At 35.9% G+C, this 18,836-nt stretch overlaps 1 protein-coding gene across 1 annotated transcript in view; it reads left to right on the top strand.

Annotated features, from left to right (window-relative positions):
- Positions 1–18,836, top strand: part of ZFHX4 (zinc finger homeobox 4) — a 227,282-nt gene that overhangs the window by 188,759 nt on the left and 19,687 nt on the right. The window contains 2 exon segments of the mRNA XM_020973940.1: positions 5,823–5,891; positions 12,662–12,778. Of these exon segments, the coding sequence (XP_020829599.1) occupies positions 5,823–5,891; positions 12,662–12,778 (186 nt within the window).

Raw genomic sequence — 18,836 nt, 5'->3', positions numbered from 1 at the left:
AAGCAACAACATAAGACTCTAAGTTACAGATACATTTTCATCCCAAGAATTCCTCTGCACTGATGAAATCTCAGGTTCCTAATTTCTCCTCCCAAAATCAGCTTTTTTAAAAAGTCTTTAGCATAAATACAATAATTTTTTGCAATAAAGATTAGTGTCAGGGAAATCAAGCAAAATTTATTCATATAAAATAATGGTAATCTTAAAGTAAATTTTTTTGTGAACTCTGGATCTATGAATCTGTAGTCATGACATGCTAAGAACAAGATTTTAAAATCCCAAAGCCTCATGAAGCTATTTGCAATTCCCTATGGTACATTCTATATCTCTGTCCTTTTGTATATAACTTTTGTATATAACTATAATCAGATCAACGTCTTTGTGAGGAAAAACAAAAATTTAGATAATTGCATCACAAATAGGTAAATGACATCACCATAAAATAAACATAAACTTTTAATATGAGGGCACTGCTTTAGATCATAATATGGGTACTGAATTAATTGGGGCAGCAAGGTATCAGAGTGCCTGAGGTGAGGAAGACCTGAATTCAAATCTAGCCTCAGACATTTACTAGCTGTGTGTTCCTGGGCAAGTCATTTAATCTCAATCTGCCTTAGTTTCCTCATCTGTAAAATGAGGATAATAATAGCATATTACTCCCATACTCTACTTCCCATACTTGTTGAGAGGTTCAAATGAGATAACAATTGTGAAGAACTTAGCCCAATGCCTTGGACACAGTAAGACCTATACAAGAGTTAGGATTGTTATTATTATATGAAAGATTTGTGCCCTTTTTTGAAGTATTGGTAGGGTGTTAATCATGTAAATAAAAAGATGTAAATAGAAATCTTTTGTGTTTTAAGTAGAAACATTTAAAGATATTTGCTTAAATAATTGATAAGACTATATTACTGAGAAGCAGTTACTCTTGTTTGTCCCCTCACCACTATTTGTGGACAAAGTAGCTCTTAATAACAACTACACTCTTAGCCAAAAGACTAATGTTGTTCAAATTGAAAAGTAACACTGGATGGCACTTGGATTTGCTGATTGAGCATTTGCTCTATTGGGGTGGGGGTTGGGGTGGAGTGATAGCTTTGCAGGGTAGGGTGGGCTTCATGAGTAATAATAAACTGGATTGTAGAGTTGTAGAATCTGAGTTTGAAAGGACTTCAAAAACCATTCTACAACAAACCCGACAAGAGGTCCTTAACCAGCTTTTGCCCAAAGACCTGGAAGGAGGGGAAAGCCGCTATCCACCAAGGCAACCAGAACTAATTTTAGCAGAACTCTAATTCAGAGGAATGGGCAGCTAAGTGGCACAATGTGAATAGAGTGCCAGACCCAGAATCAGAAAGACTTGAGTTCAAATTTGACTTCATATATTTATTATATATATATTATATGACCCTGGGCAAGTCACTTAACCTTGTTTGCCTTAGTTTTCTCATCTGTAAAATGAGCTGGAGAAGGAAATGGTACAATTAAAACAACCAAACAAAAACGAAAACAAAATGATCTCAAAGCCCTTTACCATCCCGCTGGCCCTCCTCAGGTCATTCTACAGTTTATCAATGGCCTTACTAAAATGTGATGCCCACAAGTGAACTTAATGCTTCAGAAATGGCCTGATAAGGCATAGCACAATGACACTTTGCTCACCTTTTCCATAATCCTAAACACTGTCCCTCTCTTAATACATCTTAAATTGCATCTTTTCCTTTTTACCTTTATATCACACTCTCAACTCATGAGCCCACAGTCCTTGAAAACTCTTAGATTTTTTTTCTGCAGGTTAATGCTATATATCCATGCCTCCCCCACTTTGCATTTGTGATTCCAGCTTCCAAACTCATATAAAACTTTACATATATCTCTATTAAATCTCATCTTGTTAGACTCATCTCAATAATCTAATCTGCCAAGCCTTTTTTTAATAGATTCCATCACCAGACACCTTAAATATCACTTCTAATTTTATGTCATCTGAAAATTTGATAAGCATTGTATCTGTGTATGCATAGCATATTTAATTAGGGTACACTCCCAGATATGTTTTTTAAGGTGAATGTTTATTGAATACTCAATCATAAAGGACATTTTTTCCATCAAACTAAAGAAACTAAAACTTAATGAAACTTATTTTTAATTAACTTCTAAACTTTACTTTTAAAGGGTAAAAACTGGCAGAGGGTTGCTTTTAATCATAAACAGCCCTCTATTTTAAAATAACAATCTTTTTAGGCTTATCATGTGGACTAAAATAAAAAATCTTTCCAATTGGACCCTTCTCCCCTTGCTCTGAACTTTACCATAAAAGACCAATAAAAGAAATAGCGACATCCTTTAAAATTTGTCTTCCCTGACCATATTAACCAGAGTCCCAGGGCCACATTTTATGAGCTAAGCCTGGGATGGGGGGAGGGCAATAATCAGGGTTGAAATAAGGGGAAAAAAATCTCTGCTTTTTCCTTACCCTGGATGCAGCTATCTGGAGTACTTAGGGCTTAACAAAAAGAGGTGCTGTGAATGGGAAAAAGGACGACAGATCTGACTCCAACAGAAGCTAGGCTCCACCAAGCAAAAACAGCCCTCTAGCTAGTCAACCCAGTGGGTAGAACACAGGACCCTGAGCAGTCACAGTGGTACCTACTGTACAGTGTTGTTGGGAGGACCAAATGAATTGACATATGTTAAGTGCTTTGCAAATCTTAAAGCACTATAAAAATGCTAGCTATTGAGGACTGCGGCTGTGGGGAAATGAACGGGAAGCAGAGGAAGGAGGAAAGAGTACTAGCAACATGGACTGCAGAAATCCAGCGTCCCCAGAAACTGGGAAAGCAACTTCCACCCCTGGCAACCTCCACTACATTAACATATTACTGGGCACACCCACCACACCCTTGTCTCAGGCCTAAGATTAAAACAGCACCACCCAAGTCCAGCCTTGGGACCCTCCACTAGAGACTGAGCTAAGTTTGAAAAATTAATGGCTGTTTTTGGGGCCCTGCCATTATCAAATTAGTATCAAATCCGCACAATGATACTATACAATGATAGTCCACATAGCACATCTATACAAATAATATGATAGATATTGACATTGTAAAATAATTTGCTAAACCCTATATAAGGTATAGCTACAATATTCTGATCTGTGTCTAGTAACAGTCCATCCATCAACCGATAAACATTTATTATTAAGCACCTACTATGTGCCAGGCACTGTGCTAAGCCCTTCGTATATAAAAAAGAGGCAAAAGAGTCTTTGCCCTCAAGAAGCTTAAAATTTAATGGGGGACATATGCCACACACACACACACACACACACACACACACACACACACACATGCACACACACACACAAAGCAAACTGTATACTGGATGAATAGGAAATTATAGAGGGAAGACAATAGAATTAGTCAAATAAGGAAAGGGAGTATATATCATGAGCTACTCTTGATAAAGCCATTCAAGTTACTTGTGATCAATGTTTCCTTTTTTAGGTGTCCTTTAATGATATTTCTCGCATTTTTCCAGGAATCAAAGCCTGGTCTCTCTCTATGGTTAAGAAGCTCCATTTTCTTCTCTCTTTTTGAAAATTGGGATCACATTTTTTGGTCCTGGAGCACATCTCTATTTTTTTCAGTATCTTTTAGAACCTACTAAATGAATCTTAGTGATCATACTTGTCAGTTTTTAGTACCCTAGAATGTAGTCCAACTCTGCCTGGAGATTTGCATTGATCCAGATCAGCTCGGCTCTATAGCGTTGTTGTTCAGTGATGTTCAACTCTTTATGACCCCATTTGGGGTTTTGTGGGCAAAGTTACTGGAGTGGTTTGCCATTTCCATCTCCAGCTAATTTTACAGATGAAGAAACTGAAGCAAACACAGTTAAATGACTGGCCCAGGGTCACACAGCTAGTAAGTGTCTGAGGCTAGATTTGAACTCAGATAGATGAGTTTTCCTGACTCCAGGCCTGGCACTCTATCCATTGCCATACCTAGCTGCCCTGTTATGGTGTACTGTCTCCCTACTTATCTTCCAAAACATAGTATGCTAGAAAGAGCACTGATTTCAGAATCACAGGACCTGGGTTAAAATCTGACTCTGATTTTTAGTGTCTATGTGACCTTGGACAAGTCACTTAACTTTATCTCATCTCTGAAATAAAAGGGTTGAACTAGGCAACTTCTACTAAATATAAATCACTGATATCGTGACCTTGGGTTCTAACTGCCTATTAACCACGTTTGTTCTGTCCTTAGAATTGAATAGCTCCTCCTCTTTGTGATATTATGTAGCAATTATTCCAGAGATTATATTATAAAGTAATAAACTAATGTTTCCTTATTCAATGATTAGTATGAAATTATTAAGCATGAGAAGCTAGGAATAAAGAAATATTTGGGGGAGAATTTATTTTAATTTAACGCTCATTTGTTGCTCTTTCTTAAAACTGGATTTAGGGTGTGTGTGTGTGTGTGTGTGTGTGTGTGTGTGTGTGTGTGTTACAACTAAAGACCAAAAGCTAATGTTCACAGCAGGAAGAACAATTAGTAAATTAAATGAATGTGCCTTTGTGTACCCCCTGTTTTGGAAGTTACTTGTTTAATTAAAGCCTTCAGCCTTGATCAGAATCATTACCACATGAAACTATTTGATGATACTGACTTGACTCTGAAATGTAATACTCATGTAATACAAACAGCTTTTATGTACTAATGACCTAAACTCAAGGCACAACTTAATTAAATAAACAATTAGTTTTGGGAATAAAAATATAAACAGAAACATAATTCAAGAATACCATAATCATCCTTCCATGCTGTGTTAATTAACCAGCATTTGGTCTTTAATTATATATATATATATATATATATATATATATATATATATATATATATATATATATACCTTTTAACTTACTATTTCATAGTTACCCTAATCCTCAGATGCAAAAGTAATTTATTAGAACATATTTTCATAGTACTCAATAAAACTCTATGAGACATATAGCTAGGCTTGAATTTAGAAGACCTTTAAGTGGTGATTAGGTTAAATAGCCACTTTTTCCTATGAGGAGAAGCAAAGAATGTCGAAATTTGCATTTGGACAGGGTTGTCCTAATACTTTCCTCTATACTGCATGCCTGTCTTCGCTTGACACTCATTCCAATCTGTAATCTCATTTTTGGATGATTTGGGTTTGGCTAGCTCCTCATTTACTAATTCAGAGTCTGGCTTCATGCTTGGACTTCTTTGGTTACTTCATTCACCCTTGACCTTGATCTCTCACCCCTCTTAAGAAGGTTTCCATCCCAAGCTCTTGGTGCTCAACTCTGATCTCTTACATAAACTAGCATGTGTTGAGTGCCCATTGGGCTCTTGGCAAAATGGAAAAAGGGTAAATTATGACAATTTCATTTTAACTCACATCCCTCTAACCTGTAATCAGTTACATTACCAGTGCCTTCCAAAACCACATATGAGATCTATAAGCTGCTGTGGCCTTTCTATAGCTGGAACGCTAAATTTTTTTTAAAACCAACCTAAAGATCAGAGTGAGCCTCATCTGTGGCCTTATTTATCTCAAACTATATATTTATTTCTCTGGCTAAAGGTTGTGTAGCATACAGAGTCTGATATAATTGCTTGACAGGCTCACTTTGAAAAATGGCATGCATTCAGTGGTAGGGATTCTCTACTTTTAACCATCTACACCAAGTCTACTTTTGGTCATGAATTGGTTTTTGAGGAAATGTGGAAATGAAGCCGATGATTGATTAGTGCTGTGATGTCTTTCCTCTCCAGAAACTGCATCTTTGGGAGCCCGAGTCTGTGAGGATGATCTAACAGAGCAGCATTTGAGACCAACTGCAGGTAATGCATTGCCTTTTGCCAGTTCATGTTTTGTACAACCCTTGCGGTGGAGCAGAGGTTGTTTTTCTGGTGTTCTTCCAGAATAGCTTCAAGTTGTATTAAATGAGAATTTTTTAAAAGGTAATGATTGTATTACCTGGCACTGATCAAATCACTCATATGAATATATGAAAATTAAAATGAAATACATAGTATATGACTGTAACATCTTTTTAAAAGAAATAATGAAATGCTATTTTCTGCCTTAGCTGTAGATTTAGCATATTGTCGTTTATGTTACAGTTATCAGTGTTCCTTCTAAATTGCCAGCTCCATAAGGACAGGTAGGGGATCATCATTGTGTCCCTGTTTCTGTTTCTTAAGCACAGAGAATTAGCCAAAATGTGTTGAATTGGCTAGGGATTGGACTTGTGATTGTTATTGATGTAAGGGAGCCCTGGATGAAGAAACTCCCAGTACAATGCAGATCAGTACCTTCTTTGCAACTGAGTGTCTTTAGACTTTAAGTTCATATACTTTATGGTGTTTAGAGTATTGAGAGGTTAAGTTACTTGTCACCCTGTCACACAGGTGTCAGAGGTAGGATTTGAACTCAGAGCTACCTGGCTCCAAGGCTGTCTCTTTTCCCACTACACATCCACCATACTGCCATACCACCATTATACACCACTGCCTTTCTTTGTTGAGTCATTGCATTGAATAACTCTATTTATCAGATCTAGATAGAGCATGGTCAAAAAAGTGTCATTGAACCAGATCATTTGTCTAATTTTGTCTAATTTAGTACAATTTGCCTAATTGTATCAAACACAAAGAGGATCATAGGATCATAGACTTAGAATTATAAAGGACCTTCAAGTCCATTGAGCCCAGCTTCCTAATAGAGGCCAAGTGACTTGCCCAAGATCACTTAGCTAGTAAATGTCTGAGGCAGGTTTTGACCCAAAGTCTTCCTTGTGTCCTATCTATTATACCATGCTGCCTAAGCAGTTTGAATTTTTTTAATATTAAATTAGTTACTTTTTTAGGTATTATGTTTATATACTTAAAGTTTCTCTGTGTCTAAATATATTTTGATGGATTATTAGCATTCTCTTCTTCTTAAAATTATTTAGTATTTACTTGTGTGCATGCTTTATATTCTCAGTAATTTGTAAACTCCTTGTAGGCAAAAGCCATTTTGTTTCTGTCCTTGTATCCCCAAAGCCTAGCACTATGCCTTGCACATAGTAGGGACTTGATAAATGTTTGTTGAGTTGAATTGGATTTATTTCAGAAATAATAGCTAGCTGGGCAATATTGCAGATTATGATATGATTGTCAGCAAATTATTTGTAATTTTTGCCATAGCGTAGCCAAATAAATCACCTGAAAGCTTATTCATCCTCAGCAATGTTTGTTTCTCCTATATTGACATAGTTTTATTTTTCAGATTTATAAAATGAGAATAATAATGATATGGTATGGAAAATGATTAGAAAAAGGGAATTTGTAACTATAAAAGTACATTTGAAATGCAGCATGCTGTAGCAATAACAGCAATGGATTTGCAATCAGAGGACCTAGGTTCTTGTCCTTCCTGATCATGCCATTTACTTAGCTGTATGACTTTTTGGACAAAATACTTAATTTTTTCATTTATAAAGTAAGAAGATAGAAACAAATGATCTTCCCAATCCTTTCCAGCTCTTAAAATGATTCCATTATTTTTGTGGATAAAGCCATGTCCTGAATATAAAGTCAAGGACTGGCTTTCCTAAAAGATTTTGGATATGAAGTTAATCTAAACATTTGCATTAGGGTGTGTAGTATTCATAGTGCTATTTTCCCCTTTGTGCCTGTCTATACGGAACTAGAGAGGGTGTTATATATAAGCAGGCCTATCCAGAGGTTTCTTAGGAAAACCTGATTGTTAGTGACTCATTAACAAGGACCCAGAAGGCTTTTGTCAAGAAAACAATATGGAAGAAGCAGTTTGAACAAGAGGGAACAAAAGTTAGAATCACGTTATGGTACTATCTGCCAAAATGTTTCTTTGCTCATGGGTAGACATCTTATACCTTCTCAGTCTTAGATGAGTCTACTTGCAAAATTGTTTCTTAACCTCCTTCAAAGGTCTGAAAACAAAAAAATTGTAAATAATCTCCCCTCCTAACCAAAGAGTTACTTCAGTGTAAGGTAAAATTAAATGGAAATAGGTCCTGGATTTACATATTAATAGTGCCTTGTAATCCTGTTTCACTTTTAAGTTTAAGAAGGAAGTAGGTGGCAGAGTAGGAAGAAAACTGCACTTGGCACAATGAACTAGACTAAAAAGCTGGATTATCTGACATTCCATCAACCAGACATCTCCACTAATCAGCCCTTCCACACTTTTACACAAGTAAATGAGCTGATACCAGAGATTTGTCTTTAAAAGCCGTCTGGAAAATATACATCAACCCACTGTTCTATACCTCCTACATTTAAGCATAAAACTATAGCAAATAACTTTCACATACCATTTGACAGTTCTACAAAGTACTTTCACATTCATTATCTAATTTTCTCATGGGTAACTGAAGTTCATAATGATGACCCTGGGACATTGCCAAATCCTGAAAAGATGCCCAGGATTGCTTTGGAGTTCAGTATCTTAGTGTGATATATTTAAAAAAAAAAGGTTTTTGGTATTGATAATCCATCAATGGCAGAAAGGTATCTCTCTATTAACTAGAACAACCTATTCATTCCTAACCATGTTAGATATCAGAGAATTTACTTATATTGAATTAATCCCTTTTTTGGAGAACTGTAAAAACTCTTTTCTCCCATTTTCCTCAGAAAAGACCTCAGTGGTATGAGTTACTGTTCCCTGCTTCCTCTTCAAATGTACACACCATGGGCTTTAAAAAATTCACAGTGCTTTTCTTGGGAGACTCGGGATTAATGCTGCCCAAACCCAGTTGTATATTAGAGCAATAGGAGGCAAGCTGTCACAGTCAGCTGAGGCTCAGATCCGAGGCTTATCATCAAAGAGGGAAGACAGCCTAAATGCCCAGGAAGAAAAGGAAAAAAAAGTCCAAAGTACCACTCCTGGCTTGCATAAATGGCTATGAATTACAAGGCAATGAAGAGTAGTTATTCATCCATCGTTGGTTTTAAATTAGAAAACTTGAATAAGCCATGCCCAAACTTTTCTTTTAAAGTTAGCAATGAATAAGTTGAGTGTACTATAGATTAGAATACTTTTTGTATTTTAATTTCATAAGCTTTGTTGACTTAGTGATTTTCTTTTACTTCTCTCATTATAAAAACCTTCAGATTTTGTTTTTGCTATTTTAACCTAAAGATTTTTCTATTGTCCATCATTTATTGATGAAGTATTAATGAAACTTAATAACTTTTTAATTTAGGTATAGCATATGAATATGTTTGGTATTTTTAAAAAGATACCTTTGATAGTTTTTGTAAATAAAACTGTAAAATGAGACATATGTAGGGATTTCAAGTATATTCCCAAATTCTGTGTACATATGTTATGCATGCTTATTAATTCAACTCAATTTCGGAAGCAGTAAGCATTCACTATGTATTTGACATAGGATGCAAAGATGAAATGAGATCCTGCCTTGCCCCTCAAAAAAGTATAATAAAAATATATTGATAGATTTATTAGCAAAAACAAGAGCTACTTTGGTAGGGGATTTTCTCTTTTTGGTATTTGTTGGCTAGAGGAATATAAGTGAGCCACTTCTAATTTGCAAATAGGTAACATTCCCAAATGTTTTTGTGTTTACTAATAAGTTTATCAATACATTTTAATTAATCATACTTTTTTGAGGGGCAAAGCATATATATTTTAATTATACATATAAAACATATTTATATATTTGGTGTTTATTGGCTATATATATATTTATATGGTTTTTGTTGTTCAGGGGGAAAATGTGTGTGAATGTATGTGAATATATGAATATATATGTGTGTATGTATCAGTATATATGTATGTGTGTGTACAAGGGGCCCCAAAAGTCCGAGTTTCATCTTTGCAATGCAATGATAATAGTCTTTATGAGATGTATGTTGCTGGTCCGATTTTTTTTGCACGATTAAAAATTTGCCCTGTTTTATGGCCCCAAAGAGCCTACCTGCAATAAACAGCTCTCACCTTCCAAACCATAAAACAAGCCTGCCTTGCTTGAACTTTAGAGCTAATTGCCTAGCTACATCAAAGGAAGTACCAGAGGACTGGGAAAAAATCACAGAAGGGGTGATGAGGGTTGTGGTGGGGGGGCAACTTCACCTCCAAAGGTTATGTGTTTGTGGCTTGGAAGAGTTCTGCAAAGTTATGGCCTCAGAACTGCTGTTTGCGATTAAGTTGATGGGGAAAGTCTATCCCACAATCTCTCCCTGCTGCTGACACAGAGTCTTTGTTCGCATTCAGATTTCTCAAACTGTTGCCAGGGTCAGGCTGAGGTCAGACACCACGATGATGTATAGGAGAACATGTCTGGGAATTTCTCTCACACTTAAAGCACATACCAGGAAAACAGGAGAGCACCCTGAAAAAAAAGATGTCCTGATGAGACCCAGATTACACTGTAGCTTTTTTGTTTTAGTAGCTTCATAATTTTCTTTTTCTTCTGGTGACACACAATGTTTTATTAATGTGTGCTGTGATAGCCCTTACAATTTTATGTCCCCTTAAGATAAGGACACTCAGTAGCCCTTTGACACTTTATTTTCCACCCCTGGGGAAAAGGTCCAGTAAATCTACCCAAAGAAGGCCCGTGTCCATTCCAGAGGATGAGTCAAGAAGTAATTGCCATAGGCTGTCTTATGCCCTAGGGCCTGACACTGGATATGAGCCTCACGTGGGTGCACTTGGCATTAACATAACCCAATCCAGTCATGATCACAGCTACACAGCATCCCGAACTGTGCTCCCCTGCCACCCTTACAAATACAGCCTCCCTTCCAGCTGTGAAAAGGGACCCTACCGTGTTTGATTAGCAATCATCACTGAGGGGGAAAAACAGGCTAAAGCAGCGAAGTGTTTCCCTCCCCACCTCTCCCTCGAAGCCCCCCCGCTTCTCATGGGTAATTTCCGTATATGCGATTGCCTACTAGGGCTGTTTACCTCTGACTGCGGTCCTTTTGGCCACCCAAACTGGGGCCTACACCTCTTTTTGTGTATACAGACTGAACCATAAACATGCACCATTACTTGATCTGTGGCATATTCTCAAAAAAGGGCTTGCAGCTGTAACGAACAAACTGTTTAATTTAAAATTCACTAAATGATTTTTTTTTTTTGCATGTAACTTTTAGATGTGCTCCTGGAGGCTGCAGGGACCTCCTCCATTGTTGTTCTGCTTACTCAGGGGCAGGGCATGGTTGGCAAGTGAGGCACTAAGTAGCAATTTTTTTGTGCTCAGCTGCTACATGTGACAGAGGATATTTCATTCTGTTGTCAGAATGTTATTAATAAAACATGGGGTGTGGAGAGGGCCACGATTTCCCCTTTCAATCACTATAGCATTTGCAATGAAAATTTTATGCAGTGTGTAATTTTCAGTTAATGCTTGACACTTAAAATGTCGGTAGCCAGGCATTTTGTATGGTTACTGAAGGGTTAATTGTATCATGTTCTCTGCATAAAAGCTGTGCTTATCAAAAGCAAATAAGAGGAGTGTATGCAAATGTGTGTCTGTGACCTTTTGCCTTTCCAGGGTTAATTTATATGGTCATTAAAGATTTTATGAAATTGAGCAGCCTGGTGCTTCAAATCCCATTTTACCTTCTTCTCCTAATTTATGTAATTCCTACCTGAATGGGGAAATATGATTTTTATTTTTCGTGCTGCAATGAAAACAGCATGCCATGCTGTGGGGAGTTGCAAGTCTGGTTATCTGGCATTACTCAGATTGCTAAAAATTCATTAAAATGTGACATCAGCACAGTGAGAGACAAATGATCACAGGATGAAAGAGAACAGTGGGTCTTTCACGGATTAGTGCTACACAGCCCCAGCATAGAAGCTAACTGCATAAACAGATTAATCCACCAGCAGCAGCATAGCTAAGATTTACAGAATAATTAAATAGGGTTGAGTTACTGTGAAGATTTCCATGTAATCTAGCTGGTGTGAACACATAAGTGAGGTGTGGATGATGCCGTTCTCTCTAAAGCAATGTACCACTTTACCTCCCTTTTGAAGAAGAGCTCCCCCTGTAGAAGGGAATTCCCAACTCTTCAGAACAACTAACAGTTTTTGTCCATCATCAAATACAGGGGGACATTTTTATATTGCTGGTGATAAGGGAAAGGGGATTATACCCACATTATGGGATAAGGATGCCTAGGTTGTGCCAGTTTGTAATTGTTGACTTTCAAAGACTTGACTTTCAAAGGTTCTCCTACTACAGTCAGAGAATGTTATGTCTGAAGGATTAAAGGTCCTACCTTATATGGCTTTAAATTATAAGGTTATGTATGTTTCATGTTTTGTTTCATTTGCCTCTCTGTGGGCTTAAAAAAATTACAGATCACTTCTATCAATGAATACAAAATGAATTACTTTAGATATGGATTCACATTAGCAATTTCATAAGGCCTCACTAAAGAAATGCTATAACTTCTTGGTTGAATATGAATTCTTACAAATGATCCAAAATTAACATAAAACCTTTAAATGTGTCCCTCTTGTTTGGTAGAATACTCTGGCTCTTGAATGATGTCAATTGGTCCCTGAGGTATTGGCATTTTTTTCTTTCTTTTCTTAACAGAAGAACAAGGTGAAGAGCCAGAAGCAGCCATTAAACCTACACCTGTGGTTGCCGAGGATGATAAAGACGCAAGTGAGAAAGACAGCACTGAAGGCAAAAAAGCTAGTCACGATCCTGGTAAGACGCTAGAATTTTTCAGACCCCACCCCCAGCATCATCCCTTCTCTCCCTCCCCTTTTCTTTAAGACTTATTAAAAGCTCTTTCATTTCAAACTGTCTGGACATCTCTACTACAATTCATTGCGTGTGCGTTTTGCATGTGATTTCTATCAGTAGCCTCTCATTGACCTATTTTTAATCATAACCATCTGACAGAATAGATGCGGATAAGTTGAAGAATATTACAGGACGACCAGTGAGATTATTTTTTAATCAAATCAGTTTGTGTGCTTGTAATTTTTTAAGCATCTTTCATTAATCTTAGCTGTAGTTGTGATTCCTCTGATGGCATATTAATTTTTCATAAGCATAGGATTAGATACCACTTGAATTTTTGTCCTACAATCATATACCCCTCCACCCTCATAACCCTAAGAATATGTTTTTTTTCCCTTTTCTGTCTGACAACTTACACTCAAGAATTTGCCCTTTTCGGGGGCATTTATTTGAGGCATTTCAAACAAAATACATGAAATCCAGTGGAAAAAGTTTACAGATGATTCAGCCTAAGTAAAAGGAAATATCATTGAAAACGGATTAGGAGTGAGGTAATTTTGATCTCCTTGAATAGACAAATCCCAGTAATGAAAGCTACTGTCTTTGAAAACAAACCCTTCATGTCATGACATTTACTGGTGCACAAACAAACCCCGGGCCAGAATCTGCCTTAGATACCTAAGGCTTTTTCTCTGTTTGATTTGGCAAATATATAACTTCATCCATGCTTTTTTATGTATGAGATGGAGATCTATGGTTGCAATGAATATTACATTGGCTACTTTGGGTGTACACTATACCTAGTTACATTATGTTAGCTTCATTGAAGCTGAAGAAGGGCTGAAATGGATGTAAGCCTATTACTCTTAGGTAATCATTTCTCTTTTCCTTGTATGCCAGTGACAACTGCATAGAAAGAAGCTTGTATTCACTATAATGACATTTAGTTGTACAGAAAATATCATTCTACCTGCAAGTTAACTTAAGTCCAAATTACCCCATATTTGTAACTCAGCCTTCAGTTTAGGGAAGGGCTTCAAAAATTGCTTGATGGACCTTCCCCATAAGCCAAAGTTATTTCAGGAGGCAATGAGGAAAGCTTCTTTTAAATTTACTTCTAGACATAGTATGTAGTTCTATTAGATCTTGTTGGCTTCAATTTAAGAATACCAGTAAAACAAAAACTATTTGGTGAACTACCAAATGTGACACACTAGTAGTCTTACTTATTATTAGCACATTATTGGCAGAGGCTCTGAAGCACCTAATGGTGAGATAATGTTAAGGGCAATATATTAGTGTTTCTTGAAAAAGGTAGCCATTATTTTTCTAATATCAATGCAACCATTGCACTGGAAACATACTCCCTAAGTCATCACAAGCCCATCATTAAGGAGATTGTAAGGGAACAGAAGATTTAGAGAAAGAAGTAAACTGGACCCTGAGAAATTAAATTAAGACCATACAAGTAACATAAGTTGCACAAGTAGGAGTTGAACTCAGGCCTTCTGAACCCTGAAAAGGAGATCTGCTTGAATTCTGATGTTTATTACCCATAGAAGACACAGAAGATCTTGCTTAGCCTTTTTCCTGTATCATCAAAGGATACTTATTGAGTGGCTACATAACACTACAATAGTTTACATTATTTTGGACTCTATAAATCTTCCAGTGGTTTAAAGGAGAAAACTGGTTTGGATCCAATTTTGAAGAAAGGAGTTTTCTAGGAATCCAGTGCCTATATTCACCACTGAGGATAAAAGTGTATTTGGATACAATGATATAGACAGAATCTATACTCATAAGTATTATTAAGTGCTCTGTGGGAGGAATGGTGTCTTAGGGCCCTGAAGAGTATCCATGGTTCTCTCTCTGTGGCTATTTTTACTATAGAAGAGTAATTTATGAAGTTCAGAGAATAGAGCCCATTGTATGCTCTTCACATACCTGCAGGGCTAGAAGTAGATTCAAAATAAAAATCAGCTAAGAGCAATTCCTGATACGAAAAATAATTGTTCTTGGCACCTGACAACTACCCACAAGAGGGGCTCTTGTTTCAACTCTTAAACTGCACTTGTGGCAAAGTTTTCTGCTTTCTAAATCAAGTCTTTGTGGATAGAAAATTCTTACCATGGAATGAATTTTTACTTCGCAAATATTTCTAATAAGTGCATAACCATGTATGTATAATTGTATGTCAATCAGGAATTTTTTTTTAGTCCAGTGTTCTAAGTCTTTCCAAAGAGAAACTAAAAAAGTAATCTCAACCTCAGCAAGTTAACAGGAAAATAATACTTTGCCTCTTTCATGCAGAATTTGTTAAACAGGAAAGATTAACATATGTTTAGTAACAGTATGTTTGTGTAACGTCTTGTGCTGTGTTCTTTACTTTATCTAAGGGACTAGAGCTTCCAAAACCAGACTTGGCAATATGCAAGTTATATTTGTTGAATATTCATTCATAATAGAAAAGCCTCCTAATGCCTCATTTATATTGTCATTTAAATCTAGTGCCACTTTAGATTAATTATAATCCAAATTACAGCTCTATGCAGTGCAAGAATTAATATGGAGTTTATCCAGATTAATACATTTGCATTGAAAATGTAATATGTCTCTGCCATGGCTAAGGGGACCAGTTTTTAATAAGGTAGTAAACATGAGGAAAGATGGAAATTAACCTTCATTATTGCAATTAAAATTATCCTTTCATTCTAGTCTAATTAGAATACTGTACCAGTAATAATAATTTTAGAATTATTTGGAGTAGAATAACATCCTCTGTTATATCTAAAGTCTTAAATTATGTAAACTTTATCAAATACATTGATTCATAAATAATAACCTAGTGTTTGGGTTTATTTTTTTCCAAGGTTTGTTTTGTTAGTACATGTGGTTTATTGGATTTTCCTCACTTGTTATGAACATAAACCATTTTAGACCTGTATTTTAGGAGAATTATTAGACAGAATCTGAATTGTAATGAATTATGGCATTTTCACATTAGTAATCTTGTACAAGTTAAATAATCTCATAACTGACAGATAATCATTTACTGGTCTGTTTTACAGTGCTTATTTATAATTAGGCTTAGCTTTTTAAAAAAAATCATAAACACATTGGAACTGCATGCTTTTTCCTAGAATCATGATGTTTTAAAATGTAAGATTGCCCTATCTTGGAATATTCCCTAGGATACCAGAGTGGTCTATTAAGTAAAAAGCTATATAACTAAATTGTGCACAGTGACAAAATTCTATCAGTGTCTTCCCAAATCTCAGAGGTCATAGGATCATAGGACCTGTAGTTAGAAGGGACATTACAGCTGTCCTAGTCCAGCTGCCTTGACTTAGTTTTTGTATTATTGGCATAAAATATGTAAGGGTCACAGTTACCCAGCAAAAGAACCCAGAGGGAAATGCCAAGACCCTTCTACAATTTCTTAATCACGTTCTAACCACTGCATGCTCTTTTAGCAAGCAGAATGTGAATTCTTTGCAAAGTCAAATGACGAAGTAATATTTTTTTAAAATGTGATCTTTGAAGATAACACCGATAACCTCCTATCAATATAACACGCACTTCCAGTAGCTTCCCCCACACACACACCGAGTTGTGGCCATACATTAAACCACCCTATTGTGCATTATTCCATATTCTCCCTTCTGACCATTATGACTGTCCAAGAGTAAGGGTACAATCTGTAGTTATTATGTAAGTTTTTCATGATATGAAGCTAACTTGTCTATGTGAGGAATCTGTCTCTCACGATCGCAATGATTTAACCAACAGAGCTAACTGACCCAGTCAATGTCAAGGGTGATTTTTATGCATAGCAAGGGAATTAAATATAGCTTAAAGGATATTGCATCAGAGTTATGTTATGTTTAATTTATATTTTATATTACATGAAATTTTAACAAATAATAAAGTAATTGTTTTCATATGTTCTAAATAAATGGATTAAAATATGAACATCTTTGAATATGTATGATATCAATTGTGAAACACAGATTTGCTATTAATCCTTGAAATATATAACAATTGCTTTAGCCATTGGTGATCATTATTACAAAGAAACTAATAGAGTTATTATATAGCTGCATAATGTAGCAGAAGGAGCACTCAATTTGTAGGCAGAAATCCTGCTTCTAGAACTAACTGCTGTGTGATCTTCAGCATTAAATATATCTGAACATATCTTCATCTGTAAAAGGGCATAATGAGAATAAAATACCTACCTCACAGGGTTGTTGTTGAAGTCAGTAATACGTTTAATATGCTTTATTATTATATTTAAAATGCTTTATTACCCTAAAATGCCACAGAAATGTAAGCCATTGCCAGCATTATTATTATTGAAAAGAATAGATAAGTAACAGTGGTGATGATGATGATGGTGATGATGAAGGTGATGCCAATAATATTATAATAATGCAAAACTGTGCCTCTGGAGCTCAAGTCAAGTTTACATTTTTTGTAATAGACATAGATTCAACCAAAAGATTCATTCTGGTTCTAACTCTTCATAGAGTACACAAGCAACAAAGTCATATAGAGTCTCTCCCAGCTCTTACAGAGTGTTTCCCAGGCACAAGGAATGGGTGGGCCCAATCTAATATTTTGGTCATGTGCAGTTCTGCTGTATGCTCAGCTGAAATGATGCGGGAATAGAGCATGACGGTGAAGGAAAAACATTGTTACTTCTTAATGGGATGATCTTTAAAATAAAGGAATTTTGAGACACACAAGAAGAGTTAATGATAGAGCTCTGATAGCAGGAAGTAAAGGTGATGGAGAGATGAATAATAACAAATCCACTTGTCTGAGTCTTTCAAAGTAGCATATTCATAAATATTGTCTATCATTTGGTTTCTATAACCTTTTTTTCGGTAAGGCTCTTAAAACAACAATGCAAGCTACATTCTGCTAGGAGAAAGAATAGCATAGTCACTGTTGTCATAAGTAATAATTACAAGATGAGGGTTCATATTTGTGTTATATCTCTTAATGGCAAATGTTTAGGGGAAAAAACTTTATTGATACAGTAAAACTTTGTAGTAATCTCATTCAAATAGAAATTTGATAAATTGGTTGCAAAACAAAGAAAATCTCTAAAATTCCTCAGGATATTTAATATCCTAATAACTACAACAACTATTTTGAAGAAAAATTAGGGGTTGTAATACTAGAGATGCAAATCAGTATAGTTTGTCAGAAAGTGGACTTTGATTCGATGTAAATCAGTAACCAAAAGAAAAATACTTATTGTTCACCAATTTTCACTATTCCCATTTCATATATTTATGTTACTTTTGGTCTTCTCATTTCCTTTTAACTAAACATAGCTTTCTGAATTTGAAATTTCTATTTCATGTGGTATAAAACATATCCTTTTCCCCATCAAAGAAAAAAATGCATTTTCTTTGTTCATCTTTACTTTGTTTCCATAACATCCCTGACCTTATTTTTAAATTAAAACTAGGTTATTGTGCAATGAGGTGCAATTTGTTCATTTATATGAACCGTGTGTGGATTGAAAAAAATCAAGATAAATCTTCATGCACAGCATACAATCAGATTACCCCTGGACCATATATTTACGTTGGGTCTGATAGCAATCAATGGTTTAGCTTCATTGCATTTCAAGATGTATTTGCACCCAGTTGTCCAGTGATAGTGTCCTCACCCTGGAAATAATTTAGTTGCAAATTGACTGGAAGATGGTGAAAATTGAAAGTTAAAATTAGAAATACTCATAATAAACAGCAGAAAAAAGGTCAGATGATGCCGCACTATGATGAGATTGGAATGGTTGGTAAATGAGGTTTTGTGTTTGTCGTGAGATGTATGTGACATGCCTACCCAATGCTGTTGTAATATCCAGCCTAGCAGAAGAGATTATCTGGCAAATTGACGGTGGAAAGAATTTTCTGTTGGACTGGGAAATTAGACTTGCACTCTTTCCTTTGATGTGTCCAAGCCTTGTCCACATTGCATAGCTCATCTAGGCATAATT

Source organism: Phascolarctos cinereus, unplaced genomic scaffold, assembly GCF_003287225.1.
Source record: "Phascolarctos cinereus isolate Bilbo 61053 unplaced genomic scaffold, phaCin_HiC Scaffold_4;HRSCAF=312, whole genome shotgun sequence".
Classification (NCBI taxonomy): domain Eukaryota; kingdom Metazoa; phylum Chordata; class Mammalia; order Diprotodontia; family Phascolarctidae; genus Phascolarctos; species Phascolarctos cinereus.
Note: the sequence above shows the minus strand (reverse complement) of the source record. Positions and strands in the feature narration are given on the sequence as shown.